General features: G+C 38.9%; 1 protein-coding gene across 1 annotated transcript in view; it reads right to left on the bottom strand.

The window, feature by feature from the left end:
• The window catches only part of LOC122077119 (protein-tyrosine-phosphatase PTP1), a 19,056-nt gene extending 1,628 nt beyond the window's left edge, over positions 1–17,428 (bottom strand). The window contains exons 1-6 of the mRNA XM_042642926.1: positions 17,290–17,428; positions 17,087–17,169; positions 16,816–16,956; positions 7,887–8,018; positions 6,920–7,068; positions 6,700–6,841 (exon numbers count right to left, since the gene is read on the bottom strand). Of these exons, the coding sequence (XP_042498860.1) occupies positions 6,700–6,841; positions 6,920–7,068; positions 7,887–8,018; positions 16,816–16,956; positions 17,087–17,169; positions 17,290–17,362 (720 nt within the window). The 5' untranslated portion in view covers positions 17,363–17,428. The remainder of the gene's footprint in view (positions 1–6,699; positions 6,842–6,919; positions 7,069–7,886; positions 8,019–16,815; positions 16,957–17,086; positions 17,170–17,289) is intronic.
• Between the last annotated feature and the right edge of the window lie 6,790 nt (positions 17,429–24,218).

Genomic DNA, 24,218 nt, shown 5'->3' with positions numbered 1-24,218 from the left:
ATATCATAAAAAAATCCTAGAACTAAAAAAGGCCATTCAATTACGGAATTGAAATCAAGAATAGAATTTCTTATAACAATCTTATTGGGCATGCCCTTTTAGACCCGACAATCACCAGAAGTTGGCTCCTAGAAGCTGCAAAGCAGAAGCCCAAGAAGCTAGGGGAGCACTCGATAAGATTCTTACAAAAATTGGTTAAAGGTTAATGGCTTGGTACTTCTTAACTGAATCTGAAAGCATGTGATTTTGTTTATCAGTTAACACTCGAGAGAAAAACTGGCTTAAACTCCACATTGACAGTGGCATTAATGGACATCCTAGCCGTAATGTCGGTGGTGGCAGTATTCTGGAATATTTAGACTGGTAATATGATATCACCTAGGCAGAAGACTACCAGCAAATTTTAGAAAGGTGTGAGAAGCAGTAAAAAAGAAACTATGCTTAATCATACACTATATCATGTATCAACCTTTTTTGTTAATTAGGTACATAGGTCATACGACCGGCTAATAATAGATGGTGCAGAATGTTGGGCAGCTAAGAAGAATCATGTCGATAAACTAAGTGTAGCAGAGGAGGATGTTGAGATGGATGAGTGGTAATACTAGGAAGCATAAAAAAAGGAATGATCATATTAGATCTGATCTGGCAGTAGCTCCGATAAATATAAGCTACGAGAAAGTTGTTTGAGGTGGCATGGCCATGTTCAACGGAAGCCTTTGGATGCTCTAGTATGGAGGAGTGATTTGATTCAAATTGAAGAATCCAAAAGAGCTAGAGGGCAAACCTAAAATGACCTTAGGATAAGTGGTGAGGAAAGACATAAAATTCCCTCTCTCTCTCTCTCTCTCTCTCTCTCTCTCTCTCTATATATATATATATATATATATAATATATATATATATACACTACTTAGTCATGCGTTGTTCCCATTGGCCACTGCTATAGAGTGGGATCCACGCGACTAGGTAGCATTCTCTTTCCCATATATATGTTATATTTCAAGTACAGAGACCTCTATCACGACAGACACCCTAAAGATTGGAACTCCTCCTTTGGGAACATCTCCTTGTTGGTTTCGGATTGTATAAACAAGCTTTTTGATATTTAGTTGAGGTTCCAATCTGACATCCACAATGCCGCCCGGTAGAAGAAGAAAAAATGGTCTCTTCGGACCTTCTCTCCTTAGTTCTTTAAGAGGAGAGTTTATTAAGACAAAATTCAAGAATTAAATGGCTTGATGATTCTAATTCTGCTTACTTTCACCGGTCTATGAAAGACAGGACAAATACCAACTCTATCCCCATGCTTCTGGCTAGAGATGGTTCCTTTCTATCGATTTGAGGTTATTAAAGCAAAGCCAGTTGGCTAATTTAAGGAGATCTTCAGGCCACCTAACATGGCATCCACTGGACCTATCCCTGATAATTTGCTCACCAAGTTTATGACCAATTACCTAATGAGCACCCTTTAGGCTATCCCCTTTTAAGGAAGAAATTTCAGTTGTTGTCCATTCTCATAAGGCTAGCAGAGTCCTCAACCCTGATAGTTTTAGCATGGGATTCTTCTCCTTCATCTGGGACATTATAAAAGAAAACTTGATCAAGGCCCTGAAGAGTTTCTTCCTCAACCCCAGCCAAATCAAGGGGATCAACCACTCCTTCCTTTGCCTCGTCCATAAGGACGGTGCATCTGCTATGTCTGACTTCAAGCCCATTTCCCTATGCAACCTCTTGTATAAGTTCTGATGTAGTAGCGCTCCGATGGATCGACCCAAACTTGCTCCAGAACCCAAACCAAGACCCAAATCTAATTTGGGTTCAAGATTATTAGAATATGCTAGGATTTTATTTTATTTGAGAATATTTATTTTCTTTTATTTTAGGGCAGCTATTAGGTAAGTAGAAATTTTCAATTTTAGTTTTATTGTGTTTCTATTTTTACTAGACTTTAGTTTAGGAAGTAATTAGGGTTTTCTATTTGAGATTTTATTTTGATTTAATATAAGTGAGGCATGTAACCATGGAATCAATCAGTTGATTAAAAAAGAAAAATTGATTTAAGTAGTGCGTGGCTGCCTCGCTTCCCCCTCTGTCCCCTTCTTCTCTTTCTCTCCTCCTCCTCTGCGAGAATCTCATTCCCTCTTCTACTGTCTTTCTTCTTTCCCTCTTTATTTCTTCTTATTCTTCTTCTCTGGTTTTCTTCTCGGTTTCCCTGTTAACCGACTGTAGCAGCCCATCAGGTTTGTTTCAATCTTCTTCATACCCAAATCTGTTGGCCTGAGACTTGGAGGAGCAGCTGCAAACCCTAAGGCGATTTAGATATTTGAATCTGAAATCAAAAGCACCTCTGATTCGTGAGTTCCACAGAGTACCAGAACTGATATTCACCCTACCGTAAGATGCCCATTTGGATCCAGATCTGAACCTGCAACTACCGCTGATCCTTGTTCCAGCAGATCTCTATTGGCCACTTGGATCCTCATGGTTCAAGCTAAAATTCTGATCGAAGGTTACACTCAGTAGGGCGATCAGAAACCCTATGATTTCAATCCATGTGATCGATCCTATTGAGAGCTCTAGCTTTCATACATGGCTGGTCTTCCGCCTCCATATTCTTGGCTGTAGGTTGAAGACAACCCTCAAGAGTAAAGAATCGTGGGCTTGCTTTTAGCCTTTATTTTCTATTTTTCACATAATACCCCTCTCAACCTCATACGTGCCTCTCTCCCTTTGCTGAAACTCAAGTCTTTGTTTTTTTTTTTTTTTTTTTTATGTCTTTTGTCTTGTCTTTTATCTTTATCTTTGTCCTTTGTGTTTCCAAAATACCCTTACTTTTCCCCTTTTTTTTCCTCCAACTTTTTGCCTTAATTTTGCTTCCTAATTTATCCCTTCACAATAATTCTTAGGGCCCGTTTGATAACGTTTCTGCCGTTCAAGAAACGGCAGAAACATAAATTTCTGTTTCTAGAAACAGAAATGGAATTGAAGGTGTTTGATAAATCATGTTTCTAGAAGTCAATAGTAATCAGCGAAAGAATGGCCACGAGTCGTTTCCAGAAACAGCTCTACTTGTTTCGCCTGGGTCGTTTCTTGAATCATAAATAGGTAGAAATTTCAATTTCTATTTCTAAAAACAAGTAAAACGAAACAGTTTTATCAAAAGCTTTTTGTGCCGTTTCTGCCATTTCTGGACACAGAAACGGCAGAATCTTGAAACATTATCAAACGGGCCCTTATTCCCTTCATATCCTATCAGGCCATCACTTACTTGAACCCCACTTACCCTTAAGATTCCTCTTTATTTACAAAACTGCCATTGATTTTGATATTTGTGCTATTTATTTAAGTGGACCCACATCCAATCGGGTTGGTTCTCTTGGGACCCGCCGGTCCCGCATCAAGTTCACTAGCAAAGTCCTTGCCATCAAGATTACGTTGGTGGTTGAGACACTTGTTAGTGAATCAATCGACTTACATAGCTAGCAGGAGTATTTTGGATAATATCCACCTCTATAATGAGATTGTTAGAGGCCTTGATAGAAAATCTCATTCTCCAGCCGCCTCATGAAGATTGACATCCATAAAGCCTTGGAGTCCATAAGGTGGGACTTCATTTCTAAAGTTTTTCTTAAGATGGCCTTTCCCCCAATGATTATCAATTGAATTCTTCATTGCATCTCCTCTTTGTACTTTTTAGGGTTGGTCAATGGTAGTACAGCTGGTTACTTTGCCTCCACTGTGGGTATTCGCCAGGGTTGTCCTCTATCTCCATTCAATTTTCCCTTGCACTCTAAGCCCTTTCTAGAAGCATCTAGGGTTGCACAGATCAGCAACTTATCTCTCCCATTCCAAAGTGCAAGACTATTAAGCTCTCCCACCTAGCCTTTACGGACAATTTCATGATCTTCTCCAAAGCAAATATCTCTCTCTCTCTCTCTCTCTCTCTCTCTACCATAATGTCGTATTTACAACATTTTGAGGAGTTATCAAGCTTTCGTACCAACCTCTCCAAATCTTCCTTGTTCTTAGATGGAGTTTCTGATGATGACAAGGCTAGTCTGGTCGAGAAGATAGGGGTCTCAATCAACCATCTTTTGGTCAAGTACTTCGGCTTGCATTTGATTACGTCTAGGTTAACATCCTATCACTGCACCCCTATGTTGGACCATATTCGCAAGAAGCTATAGCTTTGGAAGGCAAGATTCTATCTTATGGCAACCACCAGAATTGATTAGGTCAGTCCTTCAGTTATCTCACATCCATTGGTCTGGTATTTTAGGATTGCCTCATTCCATCATCAAAGAGTTGGAGTCCCCTATGTTTGCCTTCATTTGGAGAAGGATTTGACTCCTCTAGATTCCTTCACCCTATTAACTAGGATGTTGTCTTTCTTCCCATGGATGAGGGAGGTCTCTGCTTGCAAAGACTCAAAGAGGTTAATTCATTGGTATTCTCAAGATAATATGGAAGCTTGCTGTAAAGAAGAAAAGCATTTGGGTCGATTGAGTCTTCTATGGCCTTCTTCATAGTGATTCTATTTGGACTGTTCATTCCATCTTCAATGCTTCTTGGATCGATTTTAAATCTTAGGCCTATTGCTTTCATGGCCATTTCCAACCAAATTAATGACGGTGCCTTTACCTTCCTTTGGCTTGATCACTGGCACCCTATGGGTGTTCTCCTCCATTCAGTTGGTGCTACGGCCATTACAATTTGGGCCTTTCTAAGCATTCAACGGTTGCAGACATCATTAGTCACGATGATTCTCCCCCCATCCCACCTTCCTCTCCCCTACTGTTAGCCATCTAAAATGTGTCGCCTTCTATTGCCAAAAGACCTCATGGCATGGTTTAAGAACTTGGTGAGATCTCGCTGAGATATCGTTATTTCCAAAAGGCTCCCAACTGGCGAGGTAGAAAACTGACCAAATTTCGAGCGAGATTTTGAAATCTCACCGAGATCTCGCCAGATCTCGCTAAATCTCGCTAATATCTTACCAAATCTCGCTTCTCTACTTTTTTGAAGAAAAAACACCAAGGAGCAAGGACTTTGGTGCTTTCGCTTGACGATCTCCAATCCTACACTCATTGAAGCTTAAAGAGTAGAGAATATTACCTCCTCATCTACATTTGGAGTTACTTATCTTATATATGATGTCTTTTAAATTCTTATGATTATGTTGTATCATGTGTTGATTTTGGAATGTGGATTGTAGAATAGAGTGTACTAGCCCAAGGTCCAAAGAGTCAAAGAACACTTACATAGGGTACGAAATCAAAGTACCATTTTGAGTTTGTTTTTTGCAAATCTGATGTTTCCATTGTGTTTAGAATGGCTAAAATAGGGAAAATACACAGTTTTAGGGCCTACGAAGGCCATTTGCCTACCGAGATTAACCAACGAGTCGACTGCCTGAAACCGAGATCTCACCAGATCTCCTTTTTTTGGGATTGCGAGATGGCTGGCGAGATCAAGTTTTAAAACCTTGCCTCATGGTAGGGGAGATACGATAGCTTGGTTTGCATCCACTTTGGGCCTATTCAACTCTAAAATGGCTGGGAGTCTGGGACTACATTAGATCTCATGGCCCCTCATCCCTTAGCGCAAGGTAGTCTGGCTCAAGAGCCAAATCCCTCATCACAACTTCACTATTTGGCGGGCCCTCTCCAACTACCTTCCAACGCGGTCTTATTCTCATTCACCGTCAGATTTTTATCCCTCCTTCCTATTGCCTCTATTTGAATGCTTTGGAAGATGTGGACCATAATTTTGTTGTGTGCCCATTTTCTTCTTCTCTTTGGAAATGGCTCTTGGAAAAATGCTGGCAAAGGAGATGGAGGATTCTTCCATTCACGAGTGAATAGATCTGGGCGGATATGTCCTTTGACGGTAAATCTTCATGTGATGTAGTCGGTAAACTCTCCTTTGGTGCTGCTATTAACCATATATGGATGACGTGTAATCTCAGGATATGGTCCTCTAGGTCCAGATCCTTCCAGCGGACTCCATCTCTTTTGATGTATGGACAAAGTTATCTATGGTCACCTCTCACTATGTTAATTCCTCAGGGAACAGACATATTGTTGTGTCCTAGGGACTGCCTCTCTCCCTTTTGTAGCCCTCCTCCTCCTCTCCTTAGCTTTGGTTGGTTTCTATTATTATTATTATGTATTGTTTTTTATTCTTCCCTTTATTTAAGGGCTCCTTGTTTCCTCTTTCCCTTTTGTTGATGAATTATTATTTACAAAAAAAAAAAAGGTGAGGAAAGAAACAACCTAAAAAATTAATTACAAAAAACATTTTCATTAAAATTGATGGTATCAACAAAGAAAAGGAAAAAAGGTTTCTCCGGAAGTAGGTTTTAAGTGGTGCAACCTACACCAATTGAGAATACAAAAGAAGCAGGTATCAATACTTTGAGATGATCCTCAACAAAATCAGTCGCAGCACAATAAAAAGTATCAGCGCTAGTCAAAATGTTCTTCAAAATAGAAATGAATTCCCCTAACGTGCAAGCAAAACTCCTGAGAAATTATAATTTCTAGCCACCTACTGCTCAAATGCAACAGAGGAATCTAAAATTGGTCGGCCACTTACTGTTGGCATTTAAAAACTTGCTATGTACCAAAACTGGAATCAGCATGAAATTTCAAACCCAGAATGTATAACCGTCCAAAGCAAGAAAGAAATAGGATACCAATGTTTGGACCATCCCGATACGCTGAGATCTGAAAATGGTTATGGTGTTAGCAAGATCCAGGGCAGACATGTCTCCAACAAGGATTCTCTGGATTGTGTTGAGAATTGTACAAAATGCACCTGTTCTCCCAATACCTGCACTGAGCAAAAGAACAGAAAATCTCAGACACAATGAATGAATGATCTACTGAAGATCATCCAGCAAAATAGATGAAAACCTGCAGTGCACCGCTATGGGGCCAAGAGTGGGTGGCACATGATATAGCCTTTTCAAGATTGCACGAACAGTAAGTGTGTCTCGGGGCACTCCATGATCAGGCCATTCAGGGTATTGAATGTGGAGAACACACCAGGGTAGCTCCTCTGACTTCCATGAGGCAAACAAAATGAAAAGAGAAAACTAGCCATCAAATCATTTTCCATCAACAAGCAAGAAGTTCCTTTTAATTGATGAATATCACAAGAATGCAGCCTTCCAAGGCAAAATATCAATAACAACAAACCCAATCATGCCATTGCTAAGAGTAAAGGAATAGAAAGTTTCACGAAACCTAGGCAATACGGGCCATTTGCTAATGAATGAAGAAGCCAACATCTTTGTACTCAGTTAAATTTGAATTGATTAGAGGTTAAAATGACATAAATACTTTAGAGTTCTTAAGAATAAATAGCGGGGAACAATTACTAGACATATGTATCTCTAGTGATAATTCTAAAAGATTGCTCATGATTCTGATCTAGAAGCTTAATGATGAAGTCAGAAGAAGAAGCTTCCAGTGTGGGACTCCTGTTAGTAAGAGAAATAGGAGCCAAAGCATAGGATATGAATTCCATTAAGGGGAACCCAATATTTCAATTAAGCTGTTATTTAGAAGTATAACATAGTTCACAACATTAATAGAATAATCCCACCAATTCACATAAAGCGAAAGGTTCTTTGCACAACCCAAGCAGGAAGGGGTTCATAGATGGCCCACTTGTCACATGGCTCAATCTATTTGGTGACCTACACACCCAACAACCATATTGGAGACTTCAGCTCTCCATGTGGCCTAAATAGGTCAACCTTGCTTTCACAGAACATAGGGAACTTTATATTTGTCTTTTATGAAGGCATTCCCAAACTATAATTTATTTATTCTTAATCTACAAGCAAAAACATAAGTCTCACAGATCTGAAATTACCTCTATGTGTTTCACCTCCAGCAGTCGCAACACTAAGGAAGTATCACTATTTATCCATTTAGTGCTAATAGATATATTACCAAATTCTCTTGGACCATCCTCTGCTTGAAAATAATCTCCGCATTTCACCATCTGCACAAAACAGAAACATGGAATAATTCATCAAACCCTGAACGAACAAGTTTGACCGAGTCAGAAAGGAAATTAAAGAGAGTTTTCATCAAGATCACAACAAACACAAGCAATTAGTGACTAGTCAGCACAAGCTACCAGTGTAGGTATTTGGCCATTAAGGTAAGCAGATCTGAATTTGGTTTCGGATTCATGGTATCAAATTTCATGAAATTTGAAACATTTGGCTCATTCTGTTTTGTTCTAGAAGAAACTACACACATCTCAGTCTCTTCAAACCCATGATGGGATTACACAAAGCATACAAAGAAATAAATAAAATTATCTTAATATAAAGTGACAAGAAATGCAATCAGAAGGCTTGATAATCACATATTCCATAGACATAGCCAGCCTACCAAGGGAAGGCATGTTTGAATGCATATGTGGTTTTAGTAGTCATTGATCGGGTCATAATTATTCATGAAATTACTATTCAATTGTTAATTTTAATTAAGTTTTCATGATTAATTTGACCATATATTGTGATGATCTTTGATTGCAAGGCTTTCAAGAGATGTGCACAGGTTTGATGCCAAATGGACGGAGATGGTTTAGCCTAGAAGCAAGGGCAAAGGATCAAGGGCAGAGTTGGAATTTCCAAGAGAAGAAGAGAATATAAAAAACAAAAAAAGGGAAAATTTAGGAGAGAGAGAAAAGCCCATGGTTCTCCCTCTCTCCCTATTTCCCACGTTCTCTCTCCTCTCTGCTCTCAACCCCTATCCCTACAATTTCTCTCTCCCCAATTTCTCTCCTTTACATGATTTCTCTCCCAAGCCAATCCCTCTTTCTCTCACTCACATTTCCCTTTCCCTCCTCCTTTTTCTCTCCTAATCAAATTCCAACTCTACCATCACACGAACCCCTCTTTCTCCCTATATACCTCTCTTTTGATCCTTCTCTTTTTACACTCGACACGCCCATTCTCTAGGACTTAGGCTACCATATTACACCCTTCACACCCATCATTTCTAGCTGGTTTTTTTTTCTTTTTTGGTTCTCACAGTTCTTCCTTCTTCTTGGATCACGCCTTCTTTGGGACGGATTTTCAGGGACAGCATTGCACAGAGATCATTGCCATTACGCCGAGGTTCCATCACCACCATCATCATTGCTGCCCTTCATTCATTAGTACCATGAGCGGCTAAGTCCCCTCTCTATCCTTAGGTTTAGATGAAGTTTTGATTTATTTTTATTTAATTTCTGGTTGGAATTATACTTGATTGTTTGATGTTAAAGACGTCTTCCCATTTTGGATGACTGTTAATAGTTAAATTAGTTTAGAATATTTGTTTCTATGATTCAGTTATTCTATGCAAGCAATGGTATTTTTTATGTTGATTTTTGGCATACACTAATAATGGCCTTTAACCAATCAAACTAAGCGTCGTAATCGAAAGCGATAGAAGATAGTGCTTGATAGGATAGGTTATGCTTTGGGTAGCCAGAGATTATATTTTTGTCGTTGCATTGGAACTTGTAGTTTCAGCGTACCGAAGTATGAACAAGAGAATGGTAATAATACCAAAACAGATTCGAGACCTAAGGATAGTTTCTTCTCATTAATTCTTGTTCTTGTTAATTGGCTTACTTAGTTTTAATTTCAATTCTAGATTTTATAATTTTGCTTTTCAAAACAACATTCATCTCAATCTTAGTAGATTTAGCCTTCTAGTTCTCTGTGGGTTCGACCCCTTTCTTACCACTATCTCATAGTTTAGTTAGGGTTTATTTTGATTCGTTCACGACAGCGATCAGTCATCAATCAAAAAACATTCTTAGTTTTAAAATGAAAATTGTCAAATATTTGGATGACTTCATAGTTCATATAGATGCAGCAAGCACACACCAAGAGTGAGTAGTAACCACATTAATAATTACTAATTCCCTCTGTGTCCCATTTTCTTTACCATTCCAAGTTTACCCTTTGGCTTTGGATTGTGGTTAAAATTGGATTTCAAAGAAATTAAATCCATGACATCCATTTATATTTTGATATATTTACCTAAGACCCCCTTGAATATTATGGCTAATTACCATATTGCAACTACCTCTTGCTCTTGACACTTTGAGTACTCTTTTGCTTGGGTGGTCCCATAAGTGTGCCAATAATTGGGTTTCAACCCGGGATTGCTTGGATTGAGTTACAAAATTGCCATTGGGATTATACATTGCTATGGTGGCCCCCAGATCGCATCAATTTGAAGTTACATTTTTTTGGAAGATTGGCACTTGCATGGACCCATATACTGCTACTATTATTAAAGGTTATTTACTAACCTATTTGATATTTTTTTTTGCTACCATGAGGGGGTGATTGAAGATTATCCTGTGAATTATTTGTCCACGTGTAATGCTACACATGAGAGGGAGATTGGAGATTATTATCTGCTCAGCTCAACTCATCAGTTGAAAAGTAATTATTAATTATTTGTTCATGTCATTTGCTCATGTCCTCAACAACAATTTTATCTTTTGAAGATGGTTATATGTGGTATTCAACAACAATGCAATCTAACTGGTATACAACAACCTTATGTTGTCTAGTTCACAGCAACCTTATGATGTTTGGTCTATAACAAACTTATGTTGTCTGCTGATATTTTATTTGAGACCTCCGTTTGGGGCTCCAGAGTAAGTCTAATCTTTATTAATTAGATCTCTAATTATGTGATCTTTAGTAACCACATTAACTTTACCTTGTTATTGGAGTGTCTCCATTGAGAAAGGCATATAACGTAGCTATTGGCAAGGTTCTAAAACTCGGGATGCCGATACCAGTCCGAATCAGCTGGATCGGATCATATTGGACAGATTTACCCTGTTTTTTAAATAAAAATCACTTTTTTATTATGTTTTTACCCTTGGCCCATATCCATATTTCGGGATTAGATTGGGGATTGGTCACGGCCAATAATGATCCGATCCAGCCGATATTGACCGATCCCATCTAAGTTTTAAAACCATGGCTGTCAGATGCTGCACTTACATTTGTCTTCTTTGTAAAGATGACTACTTATTACCCGCCTTCCTTGGGAAGAACTTATGAAGCAATCCCGAGGTTCAAAACCAATTCGGATTCACTATGGGCCCACCCAAATATTACACCACCCAAATAATCAAGTGGATGGTAAATCGGTAATTAATAGATGTCAAGCAAATGAAGTTAAGGAACAATATATGAGCAACAATGAAGTTGTATAGAAAGGGCAATCTAGGAAGAGGATATAAAATAAAGACACAAGGGGGTTAATAGAAATAAGGGGGGGTAATCCTGGAAAAGAAATTTATATGAAGGGATTGAAAGCACAACCGTGAAGTTGTCTTCAACCTTCAAATATGAACATGAAACCAGCGGAAGACCCAACCTTCAAACAAGAACATGAAACCAGCGGAAGACTAGGAGCTCTTCCCAATTGATTCAACCTCCCATTAAAAGCTCCAAATCACAGGAAAATCCAATGGTGGGTTTGAAATTCCTTTTTCTATCACACCCACACCAAAAACAAGCCCAAGGACCAAGAACCAAAGCAGAATAATTTTTGCAAATTAGGTTTAACCAGAGAAACCAGCAGCAATCTCTGATTTCAATCTCATTATTGGAGCTTTCAAGCATTTTTTTTCCCCCTATGGCTCAGGTCTCCTTTATGAGTAGAAGCAAACCCCCCATATATCATCCCACAACTTGAAGGAACCGAGGAGTTTCAGTTAACTGTTCTTAGATGAACAGTACCGCTAGCAGGGAAGAGAAACTGTAACAGAGATAGAGAAGAAGATTCAAGGAAGAAAAATAAAGAAGAAGAAAGGAAGAGAAGGTATCACTAGGTGAAGAAGAAGATAAGCTGAAGAAGGTAGGGAAAAATTGCACAAATGAGGGAGTCCAGGCGGTTTGCTTGGGGACTAGGTGACTGTTACCTTATTGGACTGCACCTCAACTTTAGGGATATTTCATACTTCTTCCAACTACGGTAAGGAGCAAATGAAAGCTTAAGGGCAATCATATTGGCAAATAAACGTATTCCTGAGCTTAATGTGCGAAACAATGAGGTATTAGCTCAAGGAGTACTAAAAAGGTGCTAACGGTAGTGGGACTCCTGCATGTAATGAGAAGCTTAAAAAATGAAGCCCATTTCTTTGAAATCCCACGATAGTAATGGCAATAAATGCTTTGATATTTGACATTTCATTTTCCTAATATATGCTTTTATATTTGTTATTTCATTTACTTGAAATATTATTCATAAATAAGCAAATACCCTCTATTCGAATTTGAATTCAATAAAATAGTTTAAAAATCAAATTCCAAAAGGATAAAAAGTCAACCCCTCAGTCCAAGAACAAAACTGGATTTTTTTATTGAGGGGCAATTTTCAACTTTTAAACGCTGAGGTTTTTCTCAATTCTGATAATTTTCATAAAGGTAAAATATTGCTAAAAACCAAAAGTTCAATAAAATAATCTTTTGTTTTGATATCTATAAAATTATTTTTATTTAGGAAATTTTAACAGCATTCGCGCACTTTAAAATAAGTTTGACCAAAACATAACTTTGTCATTACAACTCAAATTTAAATAATCTTAGACTTGTTGGAAAGCTGATTTTTTACAATACCTAATACAAAAAGTCTCATATAAAGTTAAAATCATTTGACCAGTCAAATTTATTATAGCTTAAGAACACTTCTCTAAATGTTGATTTTTTATGACTTGATGTGACTTAATGTTGATTTTTTATGACGTGATGTGGCTTAATATTGATGACTTGATGTTGCTTAATGAATTTTGAGTTTCTTCACTTTGTTGATTTGTTTTTCTGATGAATATTTTGCATTGATATGATTCTTTAATATTTATTTAGTATATGAGTAGAATTATATAATTTTTAATATACTATTTGTACCAAATAAAATAGTTATAAAAAAAAACACTAGGACACTTTGTTCGCCAAGGAGGCGCCTTGCCGCTGCCTAATCGCAAGGCAGTACCTCAAACACTTTGCCGCCTTGATAACTATGAAGCTCAGACAAAACACACCACGTAGACACGGAATTCAATACTCAATTCATTCTATTCAATATGCTCGATCAATTGGGTTACAAACATATTTATAAAAACGAAATTGAAAGTTCCCTAATTGAAGTCTAAAATTGAAATAGAAATAAAATCACCTAATTATCCAACTCAACCTATATGGAATCAAACTCTAAAATTAAAAACGGAATGAAACTCTAGCCTAATCCAAAGAAATTACAAGATAAATCTAAATAAGTAAATAAAGAAACTACTAATATTCTAATAGACCAAAGACCCAAACTTGGACCTAGTTCACGATCTGGATTCGGGTAGATCCATGGAACTGCTCCTGCATCAGCTTATGATATTTTGCTGTTGCTGCTATGATACTATGGATTGCGGTTGGAGTTTATTACCGCTTATTTCTGCTCGTTGTTGTATTTGTTTGACACAAAGATTTTTATCTACTATTCATGCTGATGGTTGATGTGCTTGAGTTGATATTTCTGCTGGCGTTATGATGATCGGTTGAAGTTCTCTCCATGTTCACTGGCGTCTACAATTTTTATTCAGGAATGGTGTTGTTTTTAGGCACCGTTTGATAATGTTTCTACTGTTTCTGTGTCTAGAAACAACAGAAACGGATTTTCAAGCTAAACGGATTTTTTTGGTGTTTGACAAACCTGTTTCTCGAAATATTTTTTACAGACATAATGCCACTAAAAAACCCAATAGTATCATCGGATGCCCAAAAGGGAGAAAGGGTTCAGTTGCCACTTTTTAGGTTTAAATAGTTGAGAGATTTATCGGGTACAATAGCCTTTTTTTCTCTCAAATTCGTTTCTAGAAACGACGAAACAAGTCCGACTTGTTTCGTCAAAGTCGTTTCTAGAATTGTAAATATGCATAAATCTTGATTTATGTTTCTAGAAACAGGTAAATGGAATAACTTTATCAAACGCTTTTTAGGTTGTTTCTCCGTTTCTGGGAACAAGAAAACACAGAAACGGCAGAAACGAAATGTTGTCAAACGGTGCCTTAATGTTTGTTCTTATTGTTCCAAGTTGAAGCCTTAGATATATATACTCCAGCTTGAGGGGGAGTGTTAAATTGTGTGTATTTTGGTGGGGGGGTCCATGGACCTCCATACTATGGGAATATAAGGTCAGGTGTAGTCTATGTATTTCCTATTGTAACTAGATATCAGTTTCCTATTTGCTCTCTACTACCGTAAGGATGAGGAGTCTTAGTCCTTGTAGTATTGTACTTGGTTAAGCTATATATATATATATATACACACACACAACTGGAGGGACTGCTGATGCTATGCATGGATTGTCTCTCGGCAATCCTCTCTCTTCTTTCTTCACTTCTTCTGCTTCCTTTCTCTTACTCTCTCTGTTTACTTCTTCTTCTTCACAGGTTCTGGTTGAGGTTTGTTACAAATAGCATCAAAAGACGAATTTCAGAATACAAAATTGGTCAGTGTCCTTTGGTTCTTATCGGCCAATTACCTCATTAATTGGAGAGAAAGAGAGTGATTAACATTGCATAAGTCCCCTTTTCCATGCCAACTCTTTATATGTGCTTGAATTTATTGATGATTAGAATTCACTGTATTTTCTGTGTTGGATCTACATGGACAGGGGTAGAACAAATCTGGAATTAATTATCCTACTAGCTCTTTTACGCCCAATGTATGTGGCTTCATGGTTGTTGTGCCATTCCATAAAACAGTTCCAAAGATTTTTTGTCCATTTGCTACCACTATCATCCATGTCCATCATGAATTCATGATTATGCCTTACTGTTACAGTAGTGCTTCAGCCCTTCTTATTCTGCAGGATTTTAGAAATCCAAACAAACGATATACTATAAGAAAGCAGGGAGAGGACTTTCTTTCATACAAATACCACAAATAATCCAAGTCACCATATTTGCATCCTCTGAGAAAACTATACAATGTCACATCTCGTATAGCATCAAAACCAATGTTTTTAAAACAGGACCATATTTCAGACTGTTCAAGCAAAAACCTCAGCTGTTTTGTGGTCTTAATGGTTCTTACAAATAGGATATACAATGGGTGTGTTAAATCATCATAGCAGCATTCACGTGGCAAGGTCGTGACTCATGAGTCTGAGTCTGTTCAGCTACATTTATTTCACCTTATTTAGGAAATAGATAACATATTTCGAAGCTTCATAAGCAATGAAGCACGCTATTGCAATGGTGGTTGTGCTGTACACATTCGAAGAGGTTCAGGATTTTACCCTTCCCCGGTTCAATTTTTTGAAAAGAATATTATAATATAGGGTCAACAATCCACAGGTTTATCGATGGTTCGACAGGCCAGAATGGTCCAAATGTCAAACCAGATGGTCTACAGACCAGTCAATGGTTTTCAGACAAACTCCATTAGGGCATTGAACCGACATGTCCACCTGAAAAGGATCTTGGTTCAAACAGTCCAACTGCAGTTCAACCATCCAGTCTGACGACCCTTAAAAACACTACTCCAAAGAGAGAGAAAGAGAGCGATTAGCCTACCAAATAATCAAATGATGTTGTCAAGCTTCTTCTCTGCATATGAGCTCATATGTACTAGATGCACACATTCTCCTTGTGACCATCAATTAGAGAATAATTAAAATTGGAAGTTGAAAGGAGAAGCTGCTCTCCCACTGCTTCTGGATGAGAACTGAGAAGCACTTAAAAATGGCATGCACTTTCATATAAGGATTTATTTGGACTTGTATAAGCATTTGAGTCCAAGAACTCATACAAGTTAAATGTAGATTCTGTACCATGTTGATTCTATGTCAGCAATACTTGCAAGCATAACTTTGTATGATACTATACTTGACTAATTCTTAACATTAACAAGAGTCACAAGACAAGGTCAAAGGCTTCATGCTTCAACCATACTGCATGAATAAACACTGTCAAAGACTTCACGCGTCAACCATATTGCATGAATAAAAACTGGTGAGTATGACTATATGAGTCTAAATTTGATATATATATATATATATATATGTATATATTTTATCAGGGGGCTTTGGTAGGAAATGACACAAAGGTTGAGAGTCTCCAGCAAATTCTATAGATTCATAAGCTGTGATGCCATAAGGATCATTCGTCTGAGCCACTAGTGAGTTGAAGCATGAAGCCAACTACAATTATCTTACATCTGGTCAAGGAAGCACAAACTGCCCGTAAAGACGTGAATTACGCTGACACATTAGGTAACTTGGAGAAGGTGGACCCTTGTGTTTTTTTACTCTCTTTTTTTTTTTTTTTTTTTAATCAATTGAAGAGAAACTGTCTTAATCCCCTCGTTGAAATCATGAAGCCACTATTAGAATCAAAAAATGTAAATAAGGAGAACTATAACCCAAATTGATATGATAGGTTTGGAGGCATTTTATGATTTCAACCCACTAAAACAGAAAGCACAAACAGAAGAGGGGGGTGACAGGGAAGGTTAGAAGCTCCTACAAATTACACAGAGCTATAGAAAAAGGCAGATCTCCTTGTTCTGGCTTAGAGATGCATCGTTAGAAAGCACATTAGAAACCAAATAGCAAGAAAAGCTGGTATGAAATGCTCAAAGCAGCACAGAGTAATAGAAACAAATTAAAATACATAGACAAATTAAATAAGCCATCCTATGCATTGTATTCCAATCAATCACATAATATCATAACATGAAAATTACATTAAATTTAACAAAGTGAAGTACCTTGTAATTGTCGACCAACCGAGTAAGCATTACAATCACAGGGCAATGATGCTGAATCACCATTTCCCAGAAGTCTTCAAATGTGTGTGGTAGTGGACCTTGTGTGGCTATAAACCGTGAAATGCTTTCACTGGAAGAACTCTACAAGAGACATTCCTAATAAGGGAGTTATAATTCCAATTCCAAGTATCATACATAATTTCTTATAAGAAAACAATATACGCTAATAGAATGACATAACTTATTCCTAAAGAAGGGTATAAATTTCTACCATTATAAAGCTTGCATTGATATAGTCCCCCATGGATGATCCACGATCCTCAGATGAGTTGAGAACAACCCTATTCCGGTCAACTGAAAGCAAATCACAACATAATCATTCCTACTTTTAATTTCCAAAAAGTAGCATAGGCAAGCTCTGATGTAAAATAACTTCAGGTTTCATAAAATGGGAAACATTGAAGTAATACATACATGGTAAGACATCCAGATAACGGTTCTTCTCCTTATTTGCATAATCAAGAGCCGCCCTACAGCTTTTGAACATCTCAATCTTTTTTACCCTATTGGCCTGAAAGCAAGAAGCAAAAATTTTTGTGCAGTAACCCCATGCCAAAAGATCTCTAAGGAGACTGATGACAGCAAGTTAGCTCAACAGAAATCTTAATTTTAAAGAGAGAAGATTACAACTTCCATAGACAAGGTATTGCTACAAGTCATAAGGAATCAACACATTGATTTTATCCCAGTAACCCTCAAGAAATAATAAAATATGTGTTGTGATCATTAAAGAACCCCTTTTGAATCTCTAGAGGCTCCATAACCCCAAAGCAATGAGACAAAAGCCTTTTATATTACCTACCATGTCACATTCCAAAATGAAAACTCAGAGTTTCAAAATAATGTAGTTCAGTCCAGATTCAGGGCAGACGTTAAAATTCAGAATATTAAGCACAAATGTTAAGCAAGACAGAAGAAAATTAATCCATTGCACTAAACTTTAAAAGAATTTGACACTTGATTCCGTTTGCAGTCTTTATTTTTTATTTCTTCTCTAACCAAACTTAAGTGTTTCAACTATTCAAGGAAAGTCCAGAACCCATTTAATCTCCATCCTCCAGTAGAATAGCCCTAAAACACCCAATCATTTCACAACCCCAGAGCCTAACCTCTTGATGTTCCACACCAAGATGGGGATGCAATGTCTGCCTTCATAAGCCACCTTAGAATATGCTCATTTTGTTTCGGCAAACTTAACAAATCATCGAGATTAGTTATTCCCTTGTTGATTGGGGTTACACTGTTCCGCTCCATCAAATTCACATCATGTGTGTACTTGGACCTCCTGCATCCATTACCCCCCCCCACCCCTTTGATCCATCCCACCAGTGGGGCATTGCATAAAAGACTATTTATTGCATGCAGCTTGCCATCATGTCTTTAATCTTATGCTGAATATATTTTTGGGAGCCTAGTGTGTGAGGTTGAGCTTGCAAGTGGGTGGTGGTGGTTGGGCGGTTATCGTTGACTACGTGGTCTGAGTTACAAAAATTCCTTCAACCCAAAGCTTGTCAAACTCGATTTTCCCGTTGAAATGGTGATGAAGATATGACAAGTTGCACTTGCAAGGTAAAGCAATGTTTCCAGTTCCATCAAACACCAGAAGAAGATGAATTGCTTTCACATCCTTCCATTTAGAGGGAGAAGCACAATTGTCATATCAATTATTTAAACTAAGGTGACGAAGTGACATGGCAGAAGTTCTGTAATGGTGTATCTGACAAGTTGGTCTACATCGATTTCAAGATTTCTTTGGCACATTGGCTAAGTTGCAAGTTGGGACGGTTCGAGATTATCAGACCCAATTTGAAAAACTACTCACGAAGTTAGGATACCTTCCCCGCCTAAACAACAAGTTAGCTATTTGATAAGTGGGTTAAAGGATATCATCAAGGCAGACATTTTAGCAGGACGTCCCACAACCCTATCTGTTGCAATTGGATTGGCTCGTTTGTATGAAGCTCGCAACATTATGTCATTCCTCCTTCTGACGCAAAGAAGAACCCACCGTCAGAAGGAGTACACCAACAACAACAACAACACCACCACCATTCCTGTCCGACGAATGATGCCTGTGGAGTTGCAAGAAAGACGAGCAAAAGGGTTGTGTTACAATTGTAACGAAAAAATTGTCCCAGGCCATCACTGTAACAAGTTGTATTTTACTGACGCTTGTTGTGAAGGAAAGGAAGATCTAGTGACCACAAATCAGGAGGAAAACATTCATGTGAGCTTATCTAAGATACCAAATATCTCGTCAAACGCCATCTGTGGCGTACATGAGCCTAAAACAATGAGTGACAGGCTACATAAGCCATGATGCAGACACGATGTGGATAGATTCAGGGAGCACTCATAACTTTTGAGTGAGGAAATAGTTAAAATGGTGGAATTGTAGAAACACAACCTTAAAACGATGCAGAAGATAATGGAAAAACAAAACAAACAATGCACACGGATTTTACGAGGTTCGGCAAGGTTGCCTACATCCCCGGTGAGATGAGATCCTGCTTCACTATCAATGGAGAACAGGGTTACAGTGCTTGTCCTCACACCTCTCAGTATTGCTTGCATTACGGAGAAAGAAACCCTCGCTACAAATATATAGCGAAAAAAACCCTAATCCAGAAAGTACACAATTGTCCTCAAATAAAAAATTCAAGCGGGGGGCCCCCCTACACCCCCTGCTATGTAGGGGGGCTTCCTGCCCCCTTGCAACCCCCATGGCCCGCTAACCAGTTAGCGGGACCGCCGTCCTGCCTGTCTAGGTGCTGCACCAGTACTCCCTGAATTAAACTGCGACGGAATACAAGACATCATACACCAACAATCTCCACCTTGGCTTGAATTCTGTCGAGCCTCCTGTAAAGATAACTTGTAGACGTCTTCATCATTGTACCTCATTAGAGGTACAAACCCGCACCTGTTTGGTGCGTCCCTCATCTTCAACAAGGAGTAATATTAATCAAGTCCAAACAGGACTCGAACTTCTCTGTAGTAACTGGCTTTGTAAACATATCTGCAGGATTGAGATCTGTATGAATTTTTTTCAAGTGAATACTGCCTTCTGACACAAGCTCCCTGATCTTGTGAAATCTCACATCAATATGCTTTGTCCTTGCATGAAACACCTGATTCTTTGCAAGATGTATGGCACTCTGACTGTCACAATGTAACACTGTACCTCCTTGCTCCAACCTCAACTCACGAACCAGTCCAGCCAACCAGACTCCTTCCTTGGCAGCCTCAACTGCTGCCATGTACTCTGCCTCTGTAGTGGACAATGCAATTGTAGACTGAAGCATCGCCCTCCATGATATAGGTCCACCAGCCAATGTAAACACATACCCTGTAGTAGACCTCCTCTTGTCTAAATCACCAGCATAGTCAGAATCAACATAACCTGCCAATTCTGTAGAACTTCCCTTGCCACTGAACATAACACCTATCTTTAGTCTTGCTCAAATATCTGAAGATCCACTTAATTGCATTCCAATGCTCCTTCCCTGGATTACTCATGTATCTGCTAACAACACTGACTGCATGAGACAAATCCGGCCTGCTATAAACCATAGCATACATGAGACTCCCAACTGCACTAGCATAAGGGACTTGAGACATCTGCTCCACCTCCTCATGTGTTGTAGGGCATTCCCTTTCAGATAACTTGAAGTGGCCAGCTAACGGAGTGCTAACCGGCTTAGCCTTTTCCATATTGAAACGCTCTAGCACCTTTTCAATATACCTCTTATGAGTTACCCAAAGTTTACCTACATTTCTATCTCTAAGGATTTCCATGCCAAGGATCTTCTTAGCGGCACCAAGATCCTTCATCTCAAATTCAGCACTCAACAAAGACTTCAAAGAGACTATATCATGTTTGTTCTTTGCAGCAATGAGCATGTCATCAACATAAAGCATCAACAAAATAATGGAATTATCACTTGACACTTTATAATAAACACAACTATCATACTCACTTCTTATGTAGCCAATCTTCATCATGTGGGAATCAAAACGCTTGTACCACTGCCTAGGAGATTGCTTAAGGCCATAAAGCGACCTCTTAAGCAAACAAACATGGTCTTCCTTTCCCTGCACCTTGAAACCTTCAGGCTGCTCCATGTAAATCTGTTCCTCCAAATCACCATGAAGAAATGCAGTTTTCACATCAAGTTGTTCAAGCTCTAAATCATACATGGCCACCAAAGCAAGTAGTACCCTGATCGAAGTGTGTTTCACCACTGGAGAGAATACTTCATTGTAGTCTATCCCCTCCTTCTATGCATAGCCCATGGCTACAAGTCTGGCCTTATACCTTTCATGCTCCTTCTCAGATGCTGCCTCTTTCTTATGAAAGACCCATTTACACCCAATGATTTTTCTTCCCTTGGGTTTTTCCACAATCTCCCAAGTCTAGTTCTTCTGTAGAGATTCCATTTCCTCTATCATAGTTGTCATCCATTTATCATGCTGTGCATCACTCAAAGCATCATGGTAGGAAGATGGATCACCTATACCTACAGTGAGGGCATAGGCAACCATGTCCTCAAACTCGTATCTCATAGGTGCTTTGTGAGTACGCTTCCCTTTACCCTTTGCCACAATATAGGGAACTTCTACTGCTTCCTGTTGTCCTGGTAAGTCACTTGATGACTCATTCTCTCTTGTTGTTTCTAACTCACCTAACTCCACCTGCACAGTAGAACATTCTTTATTTTCATCAACTGCTTGTGAATTGTAATTTGACTTCACTATATGAGACTCATCAAACACATCTCTACTAACCACAACTTTCTGTGAACTTGGATCCCACAATTTGAATCCCTTTACACCTTTTTTAAAACCAAGAAAGATACATTGCTTAGACTTTGAGTCTAACTTGGAACGCTGCTCACTTTCAACATGCGCATAGGCTGGACAACCAAATATTTTTAGAATAGAATAATCTACTGATTTTCCTGTCCATACCTCTTCAGGAATTTTACAATCAATCGCCTTTGATGGAGATCTATTGATGAGGAAACATGCCATGTTCACTGCTTCTGCCCAAAATCTCTTGCTCAACCCTGCATTCAGCCTCATACTCCAAGCTCTTTCTAGAAGTATTCTGTTCATCCTTTCAGCTACACCATTTTGCTGTGGTGTCTTTGGAACCGTGAAGTGACGTGTAATCCCTTCAGCTTTGCACAATTCTAGAAACGGCTTGTATGTGTACTCTCCTCCATTATCTGTTCTCAAGTATTTAATTTTCTTTCCTGTCTTCCTTTCTACCTCAGCCTTCCATTCCTTAAATTTAGTGAACACCTCACTTTTATGCTTCATGAAGTAGATCCAGACTTTCCTTGAGTAATCATCAACAAAGGTCACGAAGTATTCTGCCCCACCTTTAGATTTTGTTGTTGAAGGACCCCATACATCGCTGTGTACATAATCAAGCACCCCTTTACTCTTATGTTTTGCAGTTTTGAAACTAACCTTGCACTGTTTTCCGAACACACAATACTTGCAGAAGTTCAGTTTACAAGTTTTTACTCCCTTCAACATTTTCCTTTTATGAAGCTCCATCAATCCTCTTTCTCCCATATGCCCTAACCGCATATGCCACAGATAGGTATCATCTGTATCAAATACTGCATCTGTAGTCACAGATGCTCCACCTATAACTGTGCTCCCTATGAGTCTGTATAGGTTTCCTGCTAGTTGTCCCTTCATGACAACCATTACACCCTTAATAACTTTGAGAACTCCACCTTCTGCTATGTACTTGCAGCCATTTGAGTCAAGTGCCCCCAAAGATATTAAGTTTTTCCTTAATTCTGGTACATGTCTCACATCTGCTAAGGTTCTTACTATCCCATCAAACATCTTGATTTTGATAGTGCCTATCCCAATGGTCTTGCATACTGCATCATTCCCCATTAGGACAGACCCACCATTATATGGTTGATATGTATCAAACCAATCCTTATGTGGACACATGTGATATGAACATCCAGAATCTAAAATCCAAGAATCAGAAGGTTGATTCTTACCTGATGATATAGAGAGTACATCTCCATCATCTCCATCTGAACTGTCAGCCACGCTAGCTTCCTCAGATGCCTTATCTACACCTTTCTTCTTTAAGTCTGCCTTCATCTTCAAGCACTCTCTCTTCAGATGACCTTCCTTCTTGCAATAGTAACAAGAGACCTTTGTTTTTACCCCTTTTGATTTCGATCGACTCTTCCCAGATCCCTTCTGATTTGATCTCCCTCTTTCCTGCTCCTTGTCACCTCCGAAAAAACCTTCTCCTTGAGATTTCGTACTACTGGCATTCTTCCTTGTATCATTGGACATGAGGGCAGCTGCGACTTCATCCATCTCAAGGGTCTCCTTTCCGTACAGAGAATCGTTACTAGGTGATCATATGATTCTGGGAGCGACGACAGCAATAGTAACGCCTTATCTTCATCCTCGATCTTAACCTCCAGGTTTGCAAGTTTACTTACGATCTGATTGAACATGTTAAGATGCTCTAATAGATCCGTACCTTCCTCCATCTGTAGAGAATACAATTGCTTCTTCACGAACTTGTTCGTTAAGGACTTCGTCATGTAGATGCTTTCAAGTTTCGCCCATAACTGCGGTGCAGATTCGATACCCACAACATATTGTAGGGCATCATCAAAAAGATTTAATCGAATAGCACTTACCGCCTTTTCCTCCATCTCTTCCCAATCTTCGTCAGTAATTTTTGCAGGTTTCTTCGACTTCCCCAACAACGTTTTCGCCAAACCCTGCTGTATCAGAAGATCCTTCATCCTTTGACGCCAGAGGGTGAAATTGTTCTTCCCATTAAACCTCTCGATATCATACTTGACATTCGATCCCTTCCCTACCATCGTGATAGTAAACCCTAGAAAACGAAAACCTAGAGCTCTGATACCAATTTTTAGAAACGTAACCCTAAAACGATGCAGAAGATAATGGAAAAACAAAACAAACAATGCCCATGGATTTTACGAGATTCGGCAAGGTTGCCTACATCCCCGGTGAGATGAGATCCTGCTTCACTATCAATGGAGAATAGGGTTACAACGCTCGTCCTCACATCTCTCAGTATTGCTTGCATTACAGAGAAAAAAACCCTCGCTACAAATATATAGCGAAAAAACCCTAATCCGAAAAATACACAATTGCCCTCAAATAAAAAATTCGAGCAGGGGACTGCGCCCCCTACACCCCCTGCTATGCAGGGGGGCCTCCTGCCCCCCTTGCAACCCCCACGGCCCGCTAACCGGCTAGCGGGACCGCCGTCCTGCCTGTCTAGGTGTTGCACCAGTACTCCCTGAATTAAA

The sequence above is a fragment of the Macadamia integrifolia genome, chromosome 4 (assembly GCF_013358625.1).
Source record: "Macadamia integrifolia cultivar HAES 741 chromosome 4, SCU_Mint_v3, whole genome shotgun sequence".
Taxonomy (NCBI): domain Eukaryota; kingdom Viridiplantae; phylum Streptophyta; class Magnoliopsida; order Proteales; family Proteaceae; genus Macadamia; species Macadamia integrifolia.
Note: the sequence above shows the minus strand (reverse complement) of the source record. Positions and strands in the feature narration are given on the sequence as shown.